This window comes from Neoarius graeffei, chromosome 24 (genome assembly GCF_027579695.1).
Source record: "Neoarius graeffei isolate fNeoGra1 chromosome 24, fNeoGra1.pri, whole genome shotgun sequence".
NCBI lineage: Eukaryota > Metazoa > Chordata > Actinopteri > Siluriformes > Ariidae > Neoarius > Neoarius graeffei.
The window spans coordinates 28,003,540-28,021,606 of NC_083592.1; the positions used below are offsets into that span (position 1 = coordinate 28,003,540).

Here is an 18,067-nt window from a genome sequence, read left to right on the forward strand (position 1 = left end):
GTGGAGACCACCTCTCCCCGACCCAACTCACGGAGGTCGCCCAGTTGCAGGCCGAGTTTTTGGATGTGTTCTCACCCCTGCCCGGTCGCACTAACCTCATAGAGCACCACATAGAGACGCCCCCGGGGGTGGTAGTGCATAGCCGCCCTTATAGGCTACCCGAACACAAAAAAAAGGTGGTTTGGGAAGAACTTCAGGCCATGCTCGAAATGGGCATCGTCGAGAAGTCCCACAGTGACTGGAGCAGCCCAGTGGTCTTGGTCCCCAAGGCCGACGGGTCGGTCCGGTTCTGTGTGGACTATAGAAAAGTCAACGCGGTGTCTAAATTCGACGCGTACCCAATGCCTCGGGTTGATGAGTTGCTCAATCGACTAGGCACGGCTCGCTTTTATTCGACACTGGATTTGACGAAGGGATATTGGCAGATCCCCTTGACTCCATTATCCCGGGAAAAAATGGCCTTTTCCACACCGTTCGGCTTGCACCAATTCGTCACACTTCCTTTTGGGCTGTTTGGGGCGCCCGCTACGTTTCAGCGGCTGACAGACAGGGTCCTCCGCCCCCACGCCACCTATGCGGCTGCATACCTTGATGATATCATCGTTTATAGTAATGACTGGCAGCGGCACTTACAACACCTGAGGGCCGTCCTTAAGTCGCTGAGGCGAGCGGGTCTCACAGCCAACCCGAAGAAGTGTGCGATTGGGCAGGTGGAAGTACGGTATCTGGGCTTCCACTTGGGCAACGGGCAGGTGCGTCCCCAAATTAACAAGACAGCAGCAATTGCAGCCTGCCCGAGGCCCAAGACCAAAAAGGGGGTGAGACAGTTCCTGGGGCTGGCTGGCTACTATCGTAGGTTTATACCTAATTATTCGGACATCAGGGCGGCACGGTGGTGTAGTGGTTAGCGCTGTCGCCTCACAGCAAGAAGGTCCTGGGTTCGAGCCCCGGGGCCGGCGAGGGCCTTTCTGTGTGGAGTTTGCATGTTCTCCCCGTGTCCGCGTGGGTTTCCTCCGGGTGCTCCGGTTTCCCCCACAGTCCAGAGACATGCAGGTTGGGTTAACTGGTGACTCTAAATTGACCGTAGGTGTGAGTGTGAATGGTTGTCTGTGTCTATGTGTCAGCCCTGTGATGACCTGGCGACTTGTCCAGGGTGTACCCCGCCTTTCGCCCGTAGTCAGCTGGGATAGGCTCCAGCTTGCCTGCGACCCTGTAGAAGGATAAAGCGGCTAGAGATAATGAGATGAGATTCGGACGTCACCAGCCCGTTGACTGATCTTACTTAAAAGGGGGCACCAGATCCGGTCCAGTGGACGGAGCAGTGCCAGCGGGCTTTCGCTGAGGTAAAGGCTGCACTGTGTGGGGGGCCACTATTACACTCCCCTGACTTTTCTTTCCCTTTTGTGTTGCAGACTGACGCGTCGGACAGAGAGCTGGGGGCGGTTTTGTCCCAGGAGGTGGAGGGAGAGGACCGCCCTGTCCTGTACATTAGCAGGAAGCTGTCAGTGCATGAGGGGCGCTACAGCACAATCGAAAAAGAGTGTCTAGCGATCAAGTGGGCAATCCTCGCCCTCCGTTACTACCTGCTGGGGCGCCCTTTCACCCTCTGGTCGGACCACGCGCCCCTCCAGTGGCTCCACCGCATGAAGGATGCCAACGCGCGGATCACCCGTTGGTATCTGGCACTCCAACCCTTCAATTTCAAGGTGGTCCACAGGCCGGGGGCGCAGATGGTCGTGGCGGACTTCCTCTCCCATCAAGGGGGGGGGAGTCGGCTGCAGGCCGGATGGCCGCCTGGCCTGAGTCGGGCGGTGGGGGTATGTGGCAGCGGGGGCGTGGTCAAGCGCCGGTCTGTGACAGGAGGGCGGAGTCAGGGAAGGTAAGTGGCAGAATCACTACACCTGACGGCAATTAACCTGTGTTTGTGTGTGTCTTCCCAGTGACCGCGCCCTATTTAAGAAGGGAGAGTGAGAGCGGAAGAGAGCTTCCCCAGAGGAGACTACAGTGTGTGTGTCTCTCTGATTGTTTATTTAATTTGTCAGACTGAAAAGTACGGCAATAAAGCCTCCTGTTCACCCTGATCTCTGTCCTGCCGTCCTCTGTGCTCCACCCACATGCAGGGAACATTTACACCATCATTGGCTAGTGTCGCTCTGTTTTACAGAAGAGAGGAATGGTGTTCTTCCCACCCAGAAATCAAGGCCAGTTGTGCTTTCATGGACTACTGGCTCCAAGTAACTCTTCCAAACTTTATCAGTAACATAAGAAAAATCCTTCACTGGTTCAGCAAACTGCACGGGATGAGTTATACTGCTTCAATGGCTTGTGCCAGAGCTAATCATTGTTACAGTCATTATTGGGAATGTGATAAGCAGCCAGTGTAGAGTGAATAAGTCCGAGGTAATACTATTTTCCTGGTAAGAACGCGAACTGTCACATTCTGAACAATCTGATGTTTAATTAAAGAAGCAGCAGGGCAGCTGGCCAGTGATCTGTTATGATCCAAAGTCTAGAGATCATAGAACTTGAGTTAGTTTTGAAGCATTATGAAAGAGAGGAGGCTCACCTTGTACACAGCTATGGTGGTACTCATCAGATTGACTTTGGTAGACAAGGAGTCTCTTGTTCAAGTCTTCAGCACACGGCTCAAAAGATTCCTGAATATACCGAGGACGGCTGACCAAGCGGCGCCCCTTTTTCTTGTAGAAGTCCTGAAAGTGAAGTGACGCAATCTGATTATTCTTAGTACTGACTTTGTTCACAACATTTGAGTGCTTATTATTTGTCCTATAATTAAAGAGACCGGCGTACCTCAGCTTCCTGAAGAAGGCGGTCATTGGCTTCCCACAGAATGTTAGTGATCAAACCTTTAAAAGTGAGGCTGGAACAATACAAATTACCCACTCGTTAATAAAAAAAAAAGCTTTATGTTGAATTAATATATTCTGCTAAGAGTAAAGTACTGTATATCTGCAAAAATGTTAACATTTACATTTCCTGTTGATCATCAGGTTTAGGGCCGAACACTTGGAATCTCTTATCAAACCGATTGGGTTTGGTCAATCTCCTCACCCTGGGGGGGGGGAATGTTAAAATGTTGACAGATATCAACTCAATATTCTCCTCAAAGAAGTACATAAAACAATGATGTGACCTGCAAAATCATCTTCCACGAACAGTTTAATGTCTGATATAAAATGAGCTGTAGTGAGATGAAAACTAACCTCTGGGAGTTGACTGACTCTGCTGATTTCCTCTGCAGGGACTCCAAGCCTGACAGGTTCCAATTTTTTCCTGACCTTTGACCTGACCCTGGAGGAGAACTTGTTCTGAGAGGAGCTGATGGGTCAGAAAAGAAACCACAACAGCAGGGTTTACATTCACACAATAGCTTAACTAATTTCTCTAAGAAACTAGACCGAACCAAAACTTTTACATGACTTTTATGACGTGCAAAAGATTAATCCGTTTATTCTCCCGTTTACATGAACACCACTAAAAATCTAACTCAACTACAATGTGAAATGCCACTTTCAAGACATATCTACATGTTTAGCCACATTCCCTTTTTTAAACAAACTGCAAGGGATTTCTGAAGCTTCAGGAAGTGGACAAAATCTTAAATAATAATAATTTTAAAAAATCATGAAGTTGTATACAGTTAGGTAAGATCTTAGTAAACTTTTCAGTGTCATACCATGCAGTTTATATGATCATATATCGCTTTGACTAGCAGACTACTAGTGTGCATCTAAACAATTAATGTTACACACTGAAACTGAACTTGCTATGAAACTCGTACAGTAGTAAGCAAGCCACTCATTCTTAAAGTGAAGGATGAAAGAAAACATTGGTGTACCTGCTGACTTTGTCGCTTTAAGACCTACACTGATCTCTTGGCAGGTTTGAGGTTTGCTTATCCTGAAATTTGGGAAGGAAAAAAAAAAAGAGTCTTGTGTAATGTGTGTCTTGAACCACTTCCTGTTTTCAGTTTCACTGTGAGTTGAAAAAAACATTGTGCTCCTTGTGGATGGGCATTACCGAAATGGTGAAACGCTTTAGAAAAAAGCAGTACTGGAGATTAGAAATTACCAAGCAGAAGTTAAGAGATGCATTAGTTGTTGGTGAATTAGTAGTGTCTATTTTTTAAATCACATAAATGTGAACAAATATCTTGCAAATTCTATTGTCAAGCTGTTTTGCAGTTTTGTGTGTGTGTGTGTGTGTCTGTCTGTGTGTTTTTCTTTACCTTTGCAGTCCTCTGATCACCTCTACAGCCTTGTCATCCATGAAGGTACTTCCCATTCTGCTGGGCTGGAGAAGGGGATCCGTAGCTGGGTTTCCCACTTTCTCCTGCTTACGGGACCATTTACGAGCAGCCACAGCAAATGCCCCCTGCAGAGGTGTGTCAGGCAGTGGAACAGCCATAGAAAGGTCCTGCAGTCAAGAAATAATACTGACAATGAAGATGATAATGATGACAGAGATGGCCACAATCATTATGCTCATCATCTTCATAGAACCGACTTTAATACAGACTATTAATGAGTACTTGTGCACTACCATACCAGATAACAGTCCAGATACTGACTTCTCATTCTCAGTTCTTCTATCAGGGAAGATGTTAAACCAAAAATGTCACCAGATGTTACCTGTAATGCATTCATTTTAAGTATATGCATTAGAATTACATACTTTATACTTTCCATACATAAGGCATGCTTGTGATCACTGTAAACAGAATTTACCCTGTTATCCAGACCGAGTTGGGTGCAGGCATCAAGCTTATCTTTCAGTTCACTCATCACAGTGTTGATCTTTTTTTTGTGAGCGTTGCTCTTCATGGCCTGCCGGCATATATCGTTAGACTAATGCTGGTGGTAGAGAATTCCCAAGAGCCAACAAACCGTTTAACGTACCTCTGATTTAATCTGGACTTGGGTGTTTGTGAGTACTCTTTGGATTTTCTCAAGAAATATTAGATCCACTTTCAGAAACTGGAGCTTCTCTTCAAACTTCCTGATTGCATCTTTTGCCTGACCAGATTAGAAAAACATCAGTTCTATTTCATTTCTCCTGACCGCCAGAGGCGGTGCTTAAAGCACCTGGATGTTCATCACATGCGCATGCAGTTTGAGTGTATATACCAACAAAGTCGCTTGCGACAGGGGTGACGTATGCCTCTGCACCGGTACTTAAGGTGCGTTCACCCCGGAAGCGTTCTCTTGCATCTTCTCGTGCAGAGCAGGTTATTTCGAGTAGTATTATTTTGCTAAGAGCAATCGCATTGGAGTCTTGCAAACCCTTAACGGGTTGGAGCTGCATTTTTTTCGCCCTCTTAAGACTGCGATTTGCCATTTGGATTAAGTGATTTTGTCTCAAAGCTTTGAGGTAAGTAAAACATTTTCAGACTAAGCCGTTTATGAGTGAATTCGCTCTGGCTTCAGCAGCTAGCAACTTCTGATTATAAGTGTCAGTTTCACTGCGATCGTATGGGTGTTTTCTCGCCTTGTAGCGATCTAACAAGTATTGTTTTGTTGCAAGGGTGATAGATACTTATTCAGGTTTTTGTGCGCTTGTGATTCGCGCTGTAGCGTGGTTTTTTTTTTTTCAGCCTTGATTGCTGATTACCTGAATGCAGTTGGGTGAGTGTGTTCGCTCCTGACTCCGCCGCGAATATTTCGTGTTGTTTACTTGGCTCTGTATTTTTTTTTTGTGAATTGATTTATTTCGCAATAAAAAACATATACATAATATAAAAATACTTATTTCCATTGTGGTCCTCGAAATTGTATTGGCACTGCTTGTTTACCGTCACATACTTAGGCAAGTAGAATAGACGGTGGCCATGTTTATGGTTTGTGCTGATTGTCAAGCCCCTCTCGAGCCAGAGGATGGTCATGATCGATGCCCGAGCTGCCTCGACATCGATCATCTACAACAGGGATTAACTGAACAGGCATGTATGAACTGCAGTTGCCTCAGTTTAGCCGCATGCACTGCTAGGCTTGCTCAGCTGGAAAGCAGTTTGGGCTCTCGACTGCCCCCAGCACCGAGCGACTGCGCTCCGTCTCCTAAGTCTAGGAAGCACCCTAAGCAGCCGTCACATGAGGCTCCCTGTAGGCCCAAACACCAGAAGGTGGACCCCTTTGGCGCAACGAGTGGACACCTTGGCTTCAGAGGTTGCAGAGATTAAGGCTTTACTCTATAACCTACAACCGCCTGAGGCACGGCCCGCTGATGCGCTCGCCGCTGCAGCTTCATTTACTCCTCCTGAGCCACAGCCTCCGGTGCTGTCCCCGGCCGCAGAGCTTCAAGAGGAGGATGTGCTTTCCACTATGGCATCTGACAGCCTAGATGCGGAAGAATGGGAGGACGGACAGGGAGACAGGTCCCACGGCTCTGCGACTCCATAGAGACTGGCCGCAGTTCACTGAGGGGCTCAGTAGATAGCCGAACATCAGTGGTCAAGCCCGCGGTAAAAATGGCGCTAGCCCGCCTGGGGTTGGACACGGCGCCATCTGAAGTACAGATGCAGAGTGCCTTTTTTAAACAGACCCCCCCCCGCTGTTTTCACTGTTCCACCTTCAGCCCCCTTTATTGAGGAGCTGCAGAGATGCTGGGTGGACCCTAGGCGCTTCTTCCACCTTCCTAGCGACTGCTGGGCGCTGGCTAGCATGCAGGACGCGTCCAGTCATGGCCTGGTCAGCATGCCAACAATCGAACTGGCCCTTGCTGCCCTGATCCTTTCACCGGACGAGGCGTTGAGACCCAACGCTCACTGTCCACGGCCACAGTGTCGTTTGACCGATGACTTCATTGGGAAGAGCTATGACGCTGCAGCACGGGCTGCACGCATAGGCAGTTCATTATCTCACCTGATCCTGGCCCAGTCTCAGGCCCTTCAGTCTTCTGGAGCAGACCCATCACTGCAAGACCTAAGCGAGGCCTCGCTGCAGGCATTTGCCTTCATGTCCAGGGAGCTGGGCAGACTAATGTCATCTTTAACTCTCGCCAGGCGTCAGGTATGGTTGGCTCAGTCACCACTCTCAGAGCCCTGCAGGAGGGCCCTCCGCACTCTCCCAGTGATTCCAGGACAGCTCTTTGGTGCCGCCGCACAACAGGCTTTGGAGCGCACCCTTCAGGTGACCCAAGCCAGGCAGCAGTTTGCCAGCCTGAGGCGTGTGTCCACGCGGGCGCAAAGACCACCTTCGACGCCTGCCGCTGTTCCACCAATTCCGCGACCCCTTGTACAGACACAGCATCCTTGCCGGATACATTCCACCAGCCAGCTGCTAACCGCCCCTTTCGCCAGGCACGTCAGGGTACAATCCCCCCCCCCCAGGGGCCGTAGGGGGTGTGGAGGCAGACGTTGACTACTCCACTCCGGCAGCCGGACACTTCACCAGTCAACAACTCGCCTACTGGGAAGTGGTAACATCGGACCCCTGGGTTATATCCACCCTCTCTCAGGGTTACAGCATACAATTCAGATGCCGACTGCCGAGATTTCAAGGGGTCAAAATGACCATAGTAAAAGACCAGGCCAAAGCTCTGGCACTACGCCAGGAGGTCTTGACCCTCCTGGAAAAGGGTGCCATCGAGCCATTAGATCCACCTTCACAAAACAGTGGGTTTTATTCCACCTATTTCATCATCCGAAAAAAGGGGGTGGGCTTCGCCCCATACTGGATCTGAGACATTTGAACGACCACCTCAAGGTCTTCAAATTCCATATACTGCGCACATCCGATGTCTTAAACAACATCAGACGGGACGATTGGTTCACAACCATCGATCTGAAGGATGCATACTTCCACGTTCCCATCGCTCCTCATCACAGGTTTCGCCTTCGAAGGGAGGGCTTACCAGTTCCGAGTATTACCATTCGGAATTTCCCTAGCACCCAGAATCTTTACGAGATTCATCGCAGCAGCACTGTCCCTACTTCAGAGCAGGGGAATGCGTATCCTCCCCTACCTGGACAACTGGTTGATTTGTTCTCAGTCAAGGGTAGACGCGCTCAGCGACTCAGCCGTGCTGGTTTCTCACATCACCAAACTTGGGCTCAGGGTGAACCACGCCAAGAGCTTCCTCACACCCAGCCAGAAGACTGTATTTCTTGGCCTTCAGCTGGATTCTCAGCTGTTGAGGGCAACCCTGTCTCAGCGACGGGTGAGTGATATTGTCCGACTGTTACATCGCTTCAGGAAGGGACGAACCCTGACCTTCAGGTCTTTCCAGACACTACTAGGTATGCTCACTGCGGCCTCGTCGGTAGTTCCGTTGGGCCTCCTCACTCTCAGGCCTCTACAAATCTGGATGAACAGCCTTGGTTTACATCCACAACATCACAGGCACAGGTCAGTCAGAATCACGGCCAGTTGCTCCTCATGTCTACGCCCATGGAGAGAGCGCTCTTTTCTAACGCGGGGGGTCCCCATGGGGTCCATACCCTCTCGCAGAGAAGTAGTCGCCACCGATGCATCACTGATCAGCTGGGGCGCAGTGTGGCAGTGCAGGACTGCCCGGGGCGTATGGGCCCCACAACAGCGGGGACAACACATCAATGTGTTAGAGCTGCGGGCCGTCTTCCTCACCCTGAAACATTTCCTTCCGGTTTTAGCGGGTCGGCATGTCCTTATAAGGACCGACAATACATCTGTGGTCTATCATATAAACCACCAGGGCGGCACCAGGTCACTACCTTCCCTGAAGCTCACTTGGCACCTGCTGACATGGGCTTACCCTCGTCTGGTGAGCCTGAGGGCAATGCATTTACCAGGAGTGAGGAACACTGCTGCGGATCTTCTGTCATGGCAGAACCCCGACCCGGGGGAGTGGAAGCTGCACCCGGAAGTGGTGCAGAGCATTTGGCTGCGATACGGCAGGGCAGAGGTGGACCTTTTCACCTCCCAGGCCACGACACATTGTCCCCTGTGGTTTGCACTGAAAGAAACGTCAAGCCCCTTGGGCCAAGACTCACTGGCACACAAGTGGCCACAGCAGCTCCTGTATGCTTTCCCACCACTCCCGCTAATTCTGCCCACTCTCGAGAGGATCCTCAAGGAGGGTCACAGGGTGCTGTTGATAGCCCCCAATTGGCCGGGGAGAGTCTGGTTCCCTACCCTGTACGGGTTGCTGCACAAGGAGCCTTGGTGTCTCCCTGCACGGATGGACCTCCTCTCACAGATGGGGGGGGTCAAAATTTGGCATCCGAACCCAGCACGGTTGCAGCTGTGGGTGTGGCCTCTGAAGGGCCCGACCCACTGCTAGCAGAATGTGAGTCGACCGTTATGCAGACCATCCAGTGCTCCTGCGCACCTTCCACCAATGCACTCTATGCCAATAGGTGGAAGCTCTTTGTGAGTTGGTGCCAAGTACGCCATCAGGAACCGGCATGTTGCCCGATACCGGTGATTCTCAGCTTTTTACAGTCTCGCCTGGACGAGGGCCTTGCACCCTCCACCATCAAGGTGTATGTAGCGGCTATATCCGCAATGCACAACAGGGTAGACGGACTGACTGTGGGATCCCACACACTGGTGAGCCGCTTTCTTAAAGGTGCTCAGCACATAAGACCCCCTCAACGCAGTCCAAGACCAGCTTGGGACTTGCCTCTGGTTTTAAGTGCACTGTGTAAACCTCCATTTGAACCCCTACAGGGGACGGAGCTCAAGTGGCTATCTTTAAAGACAGCATTCCTTTTAGCTATGGCGTCGGCTAAGAGAGCGGGTGAACTACATGCCCTGTCTATCGGCCGGGAATGCTTACGATGGAGCCCCGATGGCACGGGTGTAACATTGTGGCCTAATCCTTCGTTTCTGCCCAAGAACTTCTCCTCTTCGTACACCAATCAGCCCCTCAGCCTGGAAGCCTTCAGACCACCACCTGAGGAGAATGAGCAGGGCCAAGATCACGTCCTTCTTTGCCCAGTTCGAGCACTGAGGACATACAGTGGTGCTTGAAAGTTTGTGAACCCTTTAGAATTTTCTATATTTCTGCATAAATATGACCTAAAACATCATCAGATTTTCACACAAGTCCTAAAAGTAGATAAAGAGAACCCAGTTAAACAAATGAGATAAAAACTATTGTAATTGGTCATTTATTTATTGAAGAAAATGATCCAATATTGCATATCTGTGAGTGGCAAAAGTATGTGAACCTTTGCTTTCAGTATCTGGTGTGACCCCCTTGTGCAGCAATAACTGCAACTAAACATTTCTGGTAACTGTTGATCAGTCCTGCACACCAGCTTGGAGGAATTTTAGCCCATTCCTCCATACAGAACAGCTTCAACTCTGGGATCTTGGTTGGTTTCCTCACATGAATTGCTCGCTTCAGGTCCTTCCACAACATTTCGAATGGATTAAGATCAGGGCTTTGACTTGGCCATTCCAAAACATTAACTTTATTCTTCTTTAACCATTCTTTGGTAGAACGACTTGTGTGCTTAGGGTTGTTGTCTTGCTGCATGAACCACCTTCTTTTGAGATTCAGTTCATGGACAGGTGTCCTGACATTTTCCTTGAGAATTCGCAGTTATAATTCAGAATTCATTGTTCCATCAATGATGGCAAGCCGTCCTGGACCAGATGCAGCAAATCAAGTCCAAACCGTGATACTACCACCACCATGTTTCACAGATGGGATAAGGTTCTTATGCTGGAATGCAGTGTTTTCCTTTCTCCAAACATAACACTTCTCATTTAAACCAAAATGTTCTATTTTTGTCTCATCCATCCACAAAACATTTTTCCAATAGCCTTCTGGATTGTCCACGTGATCTTTAGCAAACTGCAGATGAGCAGCAATATTCTTTTTGGAGAGCAGTGGCTTTCTCCTTGCAACTCTGCCATGCACACCATTGTTGTTCAGTGTTCTCCTGATGGTGGACTCATGAGCATTAACATTAGCCAATGTGAGAGAGGCCTTCAGTTGCTTAGAAGTTACCCTGGGGTCCTTTGTGAACTCGGTGACTATTAGATGCCTTGCTCTTGGAGTGATCTTTCTTGGTCGACCACTCCTGGGGATGGTAACAATGGTGTTGAATTTCCTCCATTTGTACACAGTCTGTTTGACTGTGGATTGGTGGAGTCCAAACTCTTTAGAGATGTTTTTTTCACCTTTTCCAGCCTGATGAGCATCAACAATGCTTTTTCTGAGGTCCTCAGAAATCTCCTTTATTCGTGCCATGATACACTTCCACAAACATGTGTTGTGAAGATCAGACTTTGATAGATCCCTGTTCTTTAACTAAAACAGGGTGCCCACTCACACCTGATTGTCATCCCATTGATTGAAAACACCTGACTCTAATTTCACCTTCAAATTAACTGCTAATCCTAGAGGTTCACATACTTTTGCCACTCACAGATATGTAATATTGGATCATTTTCCTCAATAAATAAATGACCAAGTATAATATTTTTGTCTCATTTGTTTAACTGGGTTCTCTTTATCTACTTTTAGGACTTGTGTGAAAATCTGTTGATGTTTTAGGTCATATTTATGCAGAAATATAGAAAATTCTAAAGGGTTCACAAACTTTCAAGCACCACTGTACATTGAAGCGACTGCTGCATTCCGACAGTTGGATGCACTGTTTGTGTGTCACACTGGACATAGGCACGGCCACGCGTTGTCCAAACAGAGAATATCGAACTGGATCGTGGAGGTCATTAGCCATGCCTACTCTAGCAGCAGCCTCCCGGTCCCTCCCCACATCCGAGGCCACTCCACTCGGAGTGTGGCTGCATCATGGACGGCTCTACGTGGAGTTCCACTCTCTGATATCTGCGCCGCTGCCTCATGGGTCTCAACTTGCACGTTTGCAAGGTTTTATAGGGTTAATGTGGCCATGCACAATCCACTGGCCACAGCCACCCTTTTCAGCCGTTTGTAGGGTAAGTAGGTCTTCCTCATGACCCTGTTGGTATTAGTCATCCAGGTGCTTTAAGCACCGCCCCTGGCGGTCATGAGAAATGAAATAGAACGATGGTTATGTATGTAACTGCGGTTCTATGAATTTCGGATGACCGCCAGAGCTTGGCCGTCACTCGGAAGGCTGATGAGAAGACTGCCAAGAGAACGCTTCCGGGGTGAACGCACCTTAAGTACCGGTGCAGCGGCATACGTCACCCCTGTCGCAAGCGACTTTGTTGGTATATACACTCGAACTGCATGCGCATGTGATGAACATCCAGGTGCTTTAAGCACCGCCTCTGGCGGTCAGGAGAAATTAATAGAACCGCGGTTACATACGTAACCATCGTTTTATTGTTTACATTTATCATTTCGTATTTAGTAAATAATTTAGTAGACATTTATCATTTACTAGCATTATCAGCCCTTGCCTACTGCATATTTTGTACTGTACCTGGTCCAGGCATTTGGATTCTGCACACTCCATGTCCAGCATTAGAGCCTCATCAGCCGAGTCGATGCATTTAGCAATCTTCTCTAGCTGCTTTCTGTATTGCTCAATCTCATTTGGGGTAAAATTACCTCCTTCAGAAAAGAGCCTTTAAAGAAAAGGAAATGGTTACAGATTTGTTTCCTGATATGTACAGAGTAAAAGAAGAAAAATTATGAACATACTTGAAATGCTTCATTAATTGTGCATTGGCCTCTCTAAGGCCCTCAAATCTGATCTCCATGTTTTGTCTGAATTGCCTCTGTGATTCTTGAAAGTCATTCATGTGTTCAGCTAAGCTGATTTGTAGTGAATCACCAAGTTTCACCAGCCTGTTAACAAACAAAAGCACATTGATAAAACATGGAACATAAAAACAAGTGTATTACTGAACAACCAAATCAATTTTATATTCTTGTTACTAGTACACAAGCACTTACATGTCAGACTTGGTAGCAGTGTACAACATGTCCTCCATGCTGGAAATTTTAGCACGAAAATCTTCAGTTTTATCATGCTGTGTGACCTGGAGGTTGTTGAAGTCGGTTCGGAAATCAGCTAGAGCCTGTAGAACACCGTTGCAGTGTCTATCCACACGATCTTTATGTAAGATCAGTTCAGCTGGAAACACCATACAGACAGTTCACAGACAACAGGTTTTCAAATGATCACATTCAAAATATAAACTAAGTGTACAAATAACAGAATGCCTTCACACCTGCTCGGACATTGTAAATGTCCATCTCGATCCTCTTGGCTCGAGGCTGATGGAGATGGAGCCGGAGATCCAGTTCAGACTTCAGCTTCTCTTTCTTGGCTTCCATGATGGCCACGGCGTGATTCAGAACCTCCTGATTCCTCTCCTCAAGGTGATTAAAGAATTTCTTTCTTACACTATTACATTGGGATATAAATCAGACTTAGAGTTGTGTTCAAATAAATAACAGTGCATTAAAAAAGTGAAAAGTTAAATATTTTTAATAGCTTTTATTTTCATATTTCAAATGTCATGGAAACATTAAACATTCAATTCCAAATCAAAGCATTAACAAATTTTATCAAGTCTGCATTATTCTTTTACAGGAAGCAAAGAAAAAGAATATCAATTTATTAAAAAAATAGCAGTGTCAACTTTTTTCTCTTCAAACTCAAACTGAACTACTATTTAGTTGCATAACCATTGTTTTTGATAACTGCTGCAGATCTGCATTGCATCGAGTCAACCAACTTCTGGCACCTATAAACAGGTATTTCAGCCCAGGATGAACTCACTACATTCCACAGTTCTTGTGAATTTTTGGGATTGGCTTCAGAAACTGCATTGTTAATAAATCACCCACAAGTTTTCAATGGGGATTGAGGTCAAAGGATTGAGCTGGCCACTCCATTACCTCAATCCTTTTTGTCTGGAACCAAGATGTTGCTTGCTTACTCGTGTGTTTGGGGTCGTTGTCTTATTGAAACACCCATTTCAGGGGTATTTCCTCTTTGGAATACGACAACAATCTCTTCAGGTATTTTGATGTATTCAAACTGATCCACAATCCTTGGTGTTTGATAAATAGGCCCAATACCACAGCATGAAAAACATCCCCAAACCATGAGTTTTGCACCACGTTTCACTGTCTTCACAGTGTACTGTGGCTTGAATTCAGTACCTGGGGGTCGTCTGACGTACTGTCGATGACCACTAGACCTGAAAAGAACAATTTTACTCTCATCAGTCTATAGAATGTTATGCCATTTTGCTTTGGGCCAATCGATGTGTTCCTTGGCAAGTTTTTAACCAATTCTGCACATGCCGTTTTTTCAACAATGGTGCTTTATGGGAGCTTCTTGCTGATAGCTTAGCTTCGATCAAACGTCTTCTGACTATAACAGACAGGTAATTTTAGATCATCTTTGATCTTTCTGGAGGTGATGATTGATTGGCTGAATCTTTGCCATTCTGACGATTCATCAATCTGTTTTAACAGTAGTTGCTTGTTTTCTTCCATGTGTTTTGGGTTTTTGTTGCCATTTTAAGGCATTTGAGATCATTTTAGCTGAGCATCCTATAATTTGCTGCACTTCTTTATATATTTTCCCCTCTCCAATCAACTTTTTAATCAAATTACGTTGTTCAAACAATGTTTGGAATGGCCCATTTTACTTAGCAATTCAGAAGGAAATATCTTTTATAACAATGTGTGAAACATTTGCTTCCCTTCTTCCTTAACAAAGGACAATTAATGACACCTGTTGTTTCACAGAATGAATAAATTATTGAATTAATCTCCACACTGCTATTATTTTGAACACGCCTGTGGCAGCAGGGGCGGGGTCAAGCCTTGGTTTGTGAATGGTGGGCGGGGCCAGGGAAGGTGAGTAGCAAAGTGATCACACCTGTTGTCAATTGATGTGGGGCGGTGTGTGTGTGAGAGATAAAAGTCATACCGATTAAGCAAAAAAGCCAAAAATAAAGACTGTGTCGAACATAATTACATGCCTGTCTGCACTTCAATGTTCCAACCACCCTCAGGGAAATACAACACTGGTGCCAAAACCTGGGACACTGAACTGAACCACTCATGTTGTCTTCCCCCTTCAAAGACCTCGTTCATGCCCTCGCCACTGCCCAGCAAAGTCAATCCCAAGCGCTGATCGCCCTGCTCAAGGAACAGCGCTTTGAGGTCTTGCTGCAGGCTCAACAGGAAGATCGCCAGGCATTCCAGCACTTGCTCACATCTCGGCCGCTATATCCACAGCCCTCCTCCACATCACTCTCACAAAGATGGGGCCTCACGATGGCCCAGAGGCCTTCCTCAAACTCTTTGAGCAAGCAGCAGAGGCGTGGGGGTGGTTGGTTGAGCAATGAGCAGCTCAACTTTTGCCGCTCCTGTCCAGAGAAGCCCAGCTCGTCACCCAACAGCTCCCTGGAGACAGCTGGCTCAACTACGCTGACCTGAAGCGAGCCATGTCGGCCACATGCCGCAACAGCACTATCAGTGCTTTCATGCACTGACTCTTGAGGAGGTCAGCCAGCCGTTTGCTTTCGGCCAACAGATCCGGGACGCCTGCCAGCAATGGCTGAGGGCAGAAGACCGCAACACAGAGGGGATTATCAATGCGGTGGAGCTGGAGCAGTTCATTGCACGGCTGTCAGAAGGGACAGCAGAGTGGGTCCAGTGCCACCACCCAGCGTCACTGGATTGTGCAATCAAGTTGGCGGAGGACTATTTGGCGGCAGTTCCAGCGGCAGGCGGACATCCTGCCTTTTTTCTCTCTCTCTTGCACGCAATCTCTCCCTCACTACCCCCTCTTCCCATCCCCACACCACGGAAACAGGAACCAACCCCCCAGCCAGCTCGCTGAGCCTGTGGTGTCCTCCCCCTTATGTGCCTTCTCCCCCTCAGGTGAGCGATCTCCGGATCACCGGTGCAGAGTTGAAGCCTTGGCTGATATGCTGGCGTTGCGGGGAGCCTGGGCATTTCCAAGACCAGTGCCAAGCAATGGAGGTGGGGGCCATGGTCCAGATCCCTAACATGCCAAAGACCGTGCTCAATCAGGCTGGAGTGTATCACATACTGATGAGTATTCAAGGGGATACACATCACGTGTTGGTGGATTCCGGCTGTAATCAGACCTCAATCCACCAAAGCCTGATTCAAAGTGAGGCATCGGGGAAGCAAGATTGGTGAAGGTTTTGTGTGCATGCAGATGTTCACCAATATCCACTAGTGTCCTTTCACATTCAATTTTGGGGAACAAAAGACATAGTGTAGAGGCAGTGGTTAGCCTGTGCCTCACCCACCCACTGATTCTGGGGATAAATTGGCCAGGGTTTAAATGTTTAATGGAGTGTGTAGTAGTGGGTGGGTCCTGCAGTAGCTCGTCACAAGGGATCCCAGTGTGGCATGGTCTGGAGAAGCCGTCTCAGAGCCATCCACGTCAGCACCATGTCAGAGCAATAGGGAGAGAGGGGAGTGGCCCACCCCTCCTCTCTCTCTCTCTCTCTCTCTGGGATTCCCTCAAGGATTTCCCTTTAGAACAAACATGAGACTTGACTCTGTGTCATGCTTTTGACCAAGTGAGAGTAGTCAGTGGTCAGACTCTCCAGCCAAATGCAACACTCTCCTTCCTGTACTCTGTGATTATTAAAGATAGGTTATACTGAGTGGTGCAGGACACTCAGACACGTGAGAAAATAACTCCGTTGTTAATCCCAAAGAACTGTAGAGAACTTGTATTCCATGTGGTGCACTTTAATCCTATGGCCAGACACTTAGGTCAGGATAAGACACTAGCCCAAATAATGGCCCAGTTCTATTGGCCAGGGATTCGCAGGGATGTCCATAGGTGGTGCGCAGCATGCTGCGAATCCCAGCTGGTGAATCCAGTAGCCACTCCAAAAGTGCTCCCTTTCCCTGATCAAGACCTCCTTCGAAAGTATTGGTATAGATTTTGTCGGGCCATTAGATTGGTCGACATGAGGATATTGCTTTATTTTAGTCCTAGTGGACTATGCAGCATGATACCTAGAAGCAGTCCCGCTGTGTAACATTTCTGCACGCAATGTGGCAGAAGCACTGTTTAAAATTACCTCCTGAGTTGGGATTCCCAAAGAAATCCTGATTGACCAAGGCACACCATTCATGTCACACACACTTTGCAAACTTTATGAGTTATTGGGGGTTAAATCCATCCGCACCAGCGTTTATCACTCACAAACAGATGGTTTGGTCGAACAGTTTAACCAAACTTAAAATCCTGATCTGCAAGTTTGTAAGCAAAGACACACATAATTGGGATAAATGGCTCGAGCCCCTGTTATTCGCAGTACGAGAGGTCCTGCAAGCCCTCTATGGGGTTCTCCCCATTCAAATTATTATATAGGCATAAGCCTTGTGGCATTTTGGATGTGCTGCGGGAAAATTGGGAGGAGGGACCTTCAAACAGTAAAAATAAAATTCAATATATTCTTGACCTGCACACAAAGCTCCATACACTGAGTCACTTAACCCAGGAGAATTTGCAGTAGGCACAAGAACGCCAGACCTAGCTGTAAAACAGGGGTGTGCACCTTAGAGAATACCAGGAGATAAAAGTATTACCCACTTCGAGCTCAAAATTACTTGATAAGGGCCCTTTGAGGTCACATGGCGAATTGGGGATGTCAACTACGAAGTGAGGCAAATGGATAGGAGTGGGGCGCTACAGATATACCACCTCAGCCTATTAAAACATGGGGACAAGGGGGTCTGAGATAAAAATAAAAATAACCACTTGAGCCATTCCAGTCCTTTGTGGAGATCACCTCTCACTGGCCCAACTCACGGAGGTTGCCAGGTTGCAAGCGGAGTCTTCCAATGTGTTCTCGCCCCTTCCTGGCCAAACTCACCTCATAGACCACCACATTGAGACGCCCCCAGGGTGGTGGTGCATAGCCGCCCATACCACTTGCCCAAAACACAAGAAAGCGGAGGTTCAGGATGAACTCAAGGCCATGCTCGAAATGGGAATAATCGAGGAGTCACACAGTGACTGGAGCAGCCCAGTGGTCTTAGTCCCCAAGACTGATGGGTCAGTCCGGTTCTGTGTGGACTCGAAAAAAAAGTCAATAAGGTGTCTAAATTCGATGCATACCCAATGCCTCACATTTGATGAGTT

General features: G+C 47.6%; 1 protein-coding gene across 1 annotated transcript in view; it reads right to left on the reverse strand.

Moving 5' to 3' along the window:
• The window catches only part of LOC132872774 (coiled-coil domain-containing protein 180-like), a 54,521-nt gene that overhangs the window by 9,522 nt on the left and 26,932 nt on the right, over positions 1-18,067 (reverse strand). The window contains exons 19-32 of the mRNA XM_060907850.1: positions 13,137-13,312; positions 12,859-13,039; positions 12,604-12,750; positions 12,383-12,527; positions 4,920-5,036; positions 4,749-4,847; positions 4,569-4,652; positions 4,250-4,437; positions 3,860-3,921; positions 3,307-3,339; positions 3,225-3,237; positions 2,993-3,073; positions 2,812-2,881; positions 2,567-2,711 (exon numbers count right to left, since the gene is read on the reverse strand). Of these exons, the coding sequence (XP_060763833.1) occupies positions 2,567-2,711; positions 2,812-2,881; positions 2,993-3,073; positions 3,225-3,237; positions 3,307-3,339; positions 3,860-3,921; positions 4,250-4,437; positions 4,569-4,652; positions 4,749-4,847; positions 4,920-5,036; positions 12,383-12,527; positions 12,604-12,750; positions 12,859-13,039; positions 13,137-13,312 (1,541 nt within the window). The remainder of the gene's footprint in view (positions 1-2,566; positions 2,712-2,811; positions 2,882-2,992; positions 3,074-3,224; positions 3,238-3,306; positions 3,340-3,859; positions 3,922-4,249; positions 4,438-4,568; positions 4,653-4,748; positions 4,848-4,919; positions 5,037-12,382; positions 12,528-12,603; positions 12,751-12,858; positions 13,040-13,136; positions 13,313-18,067) is intronic.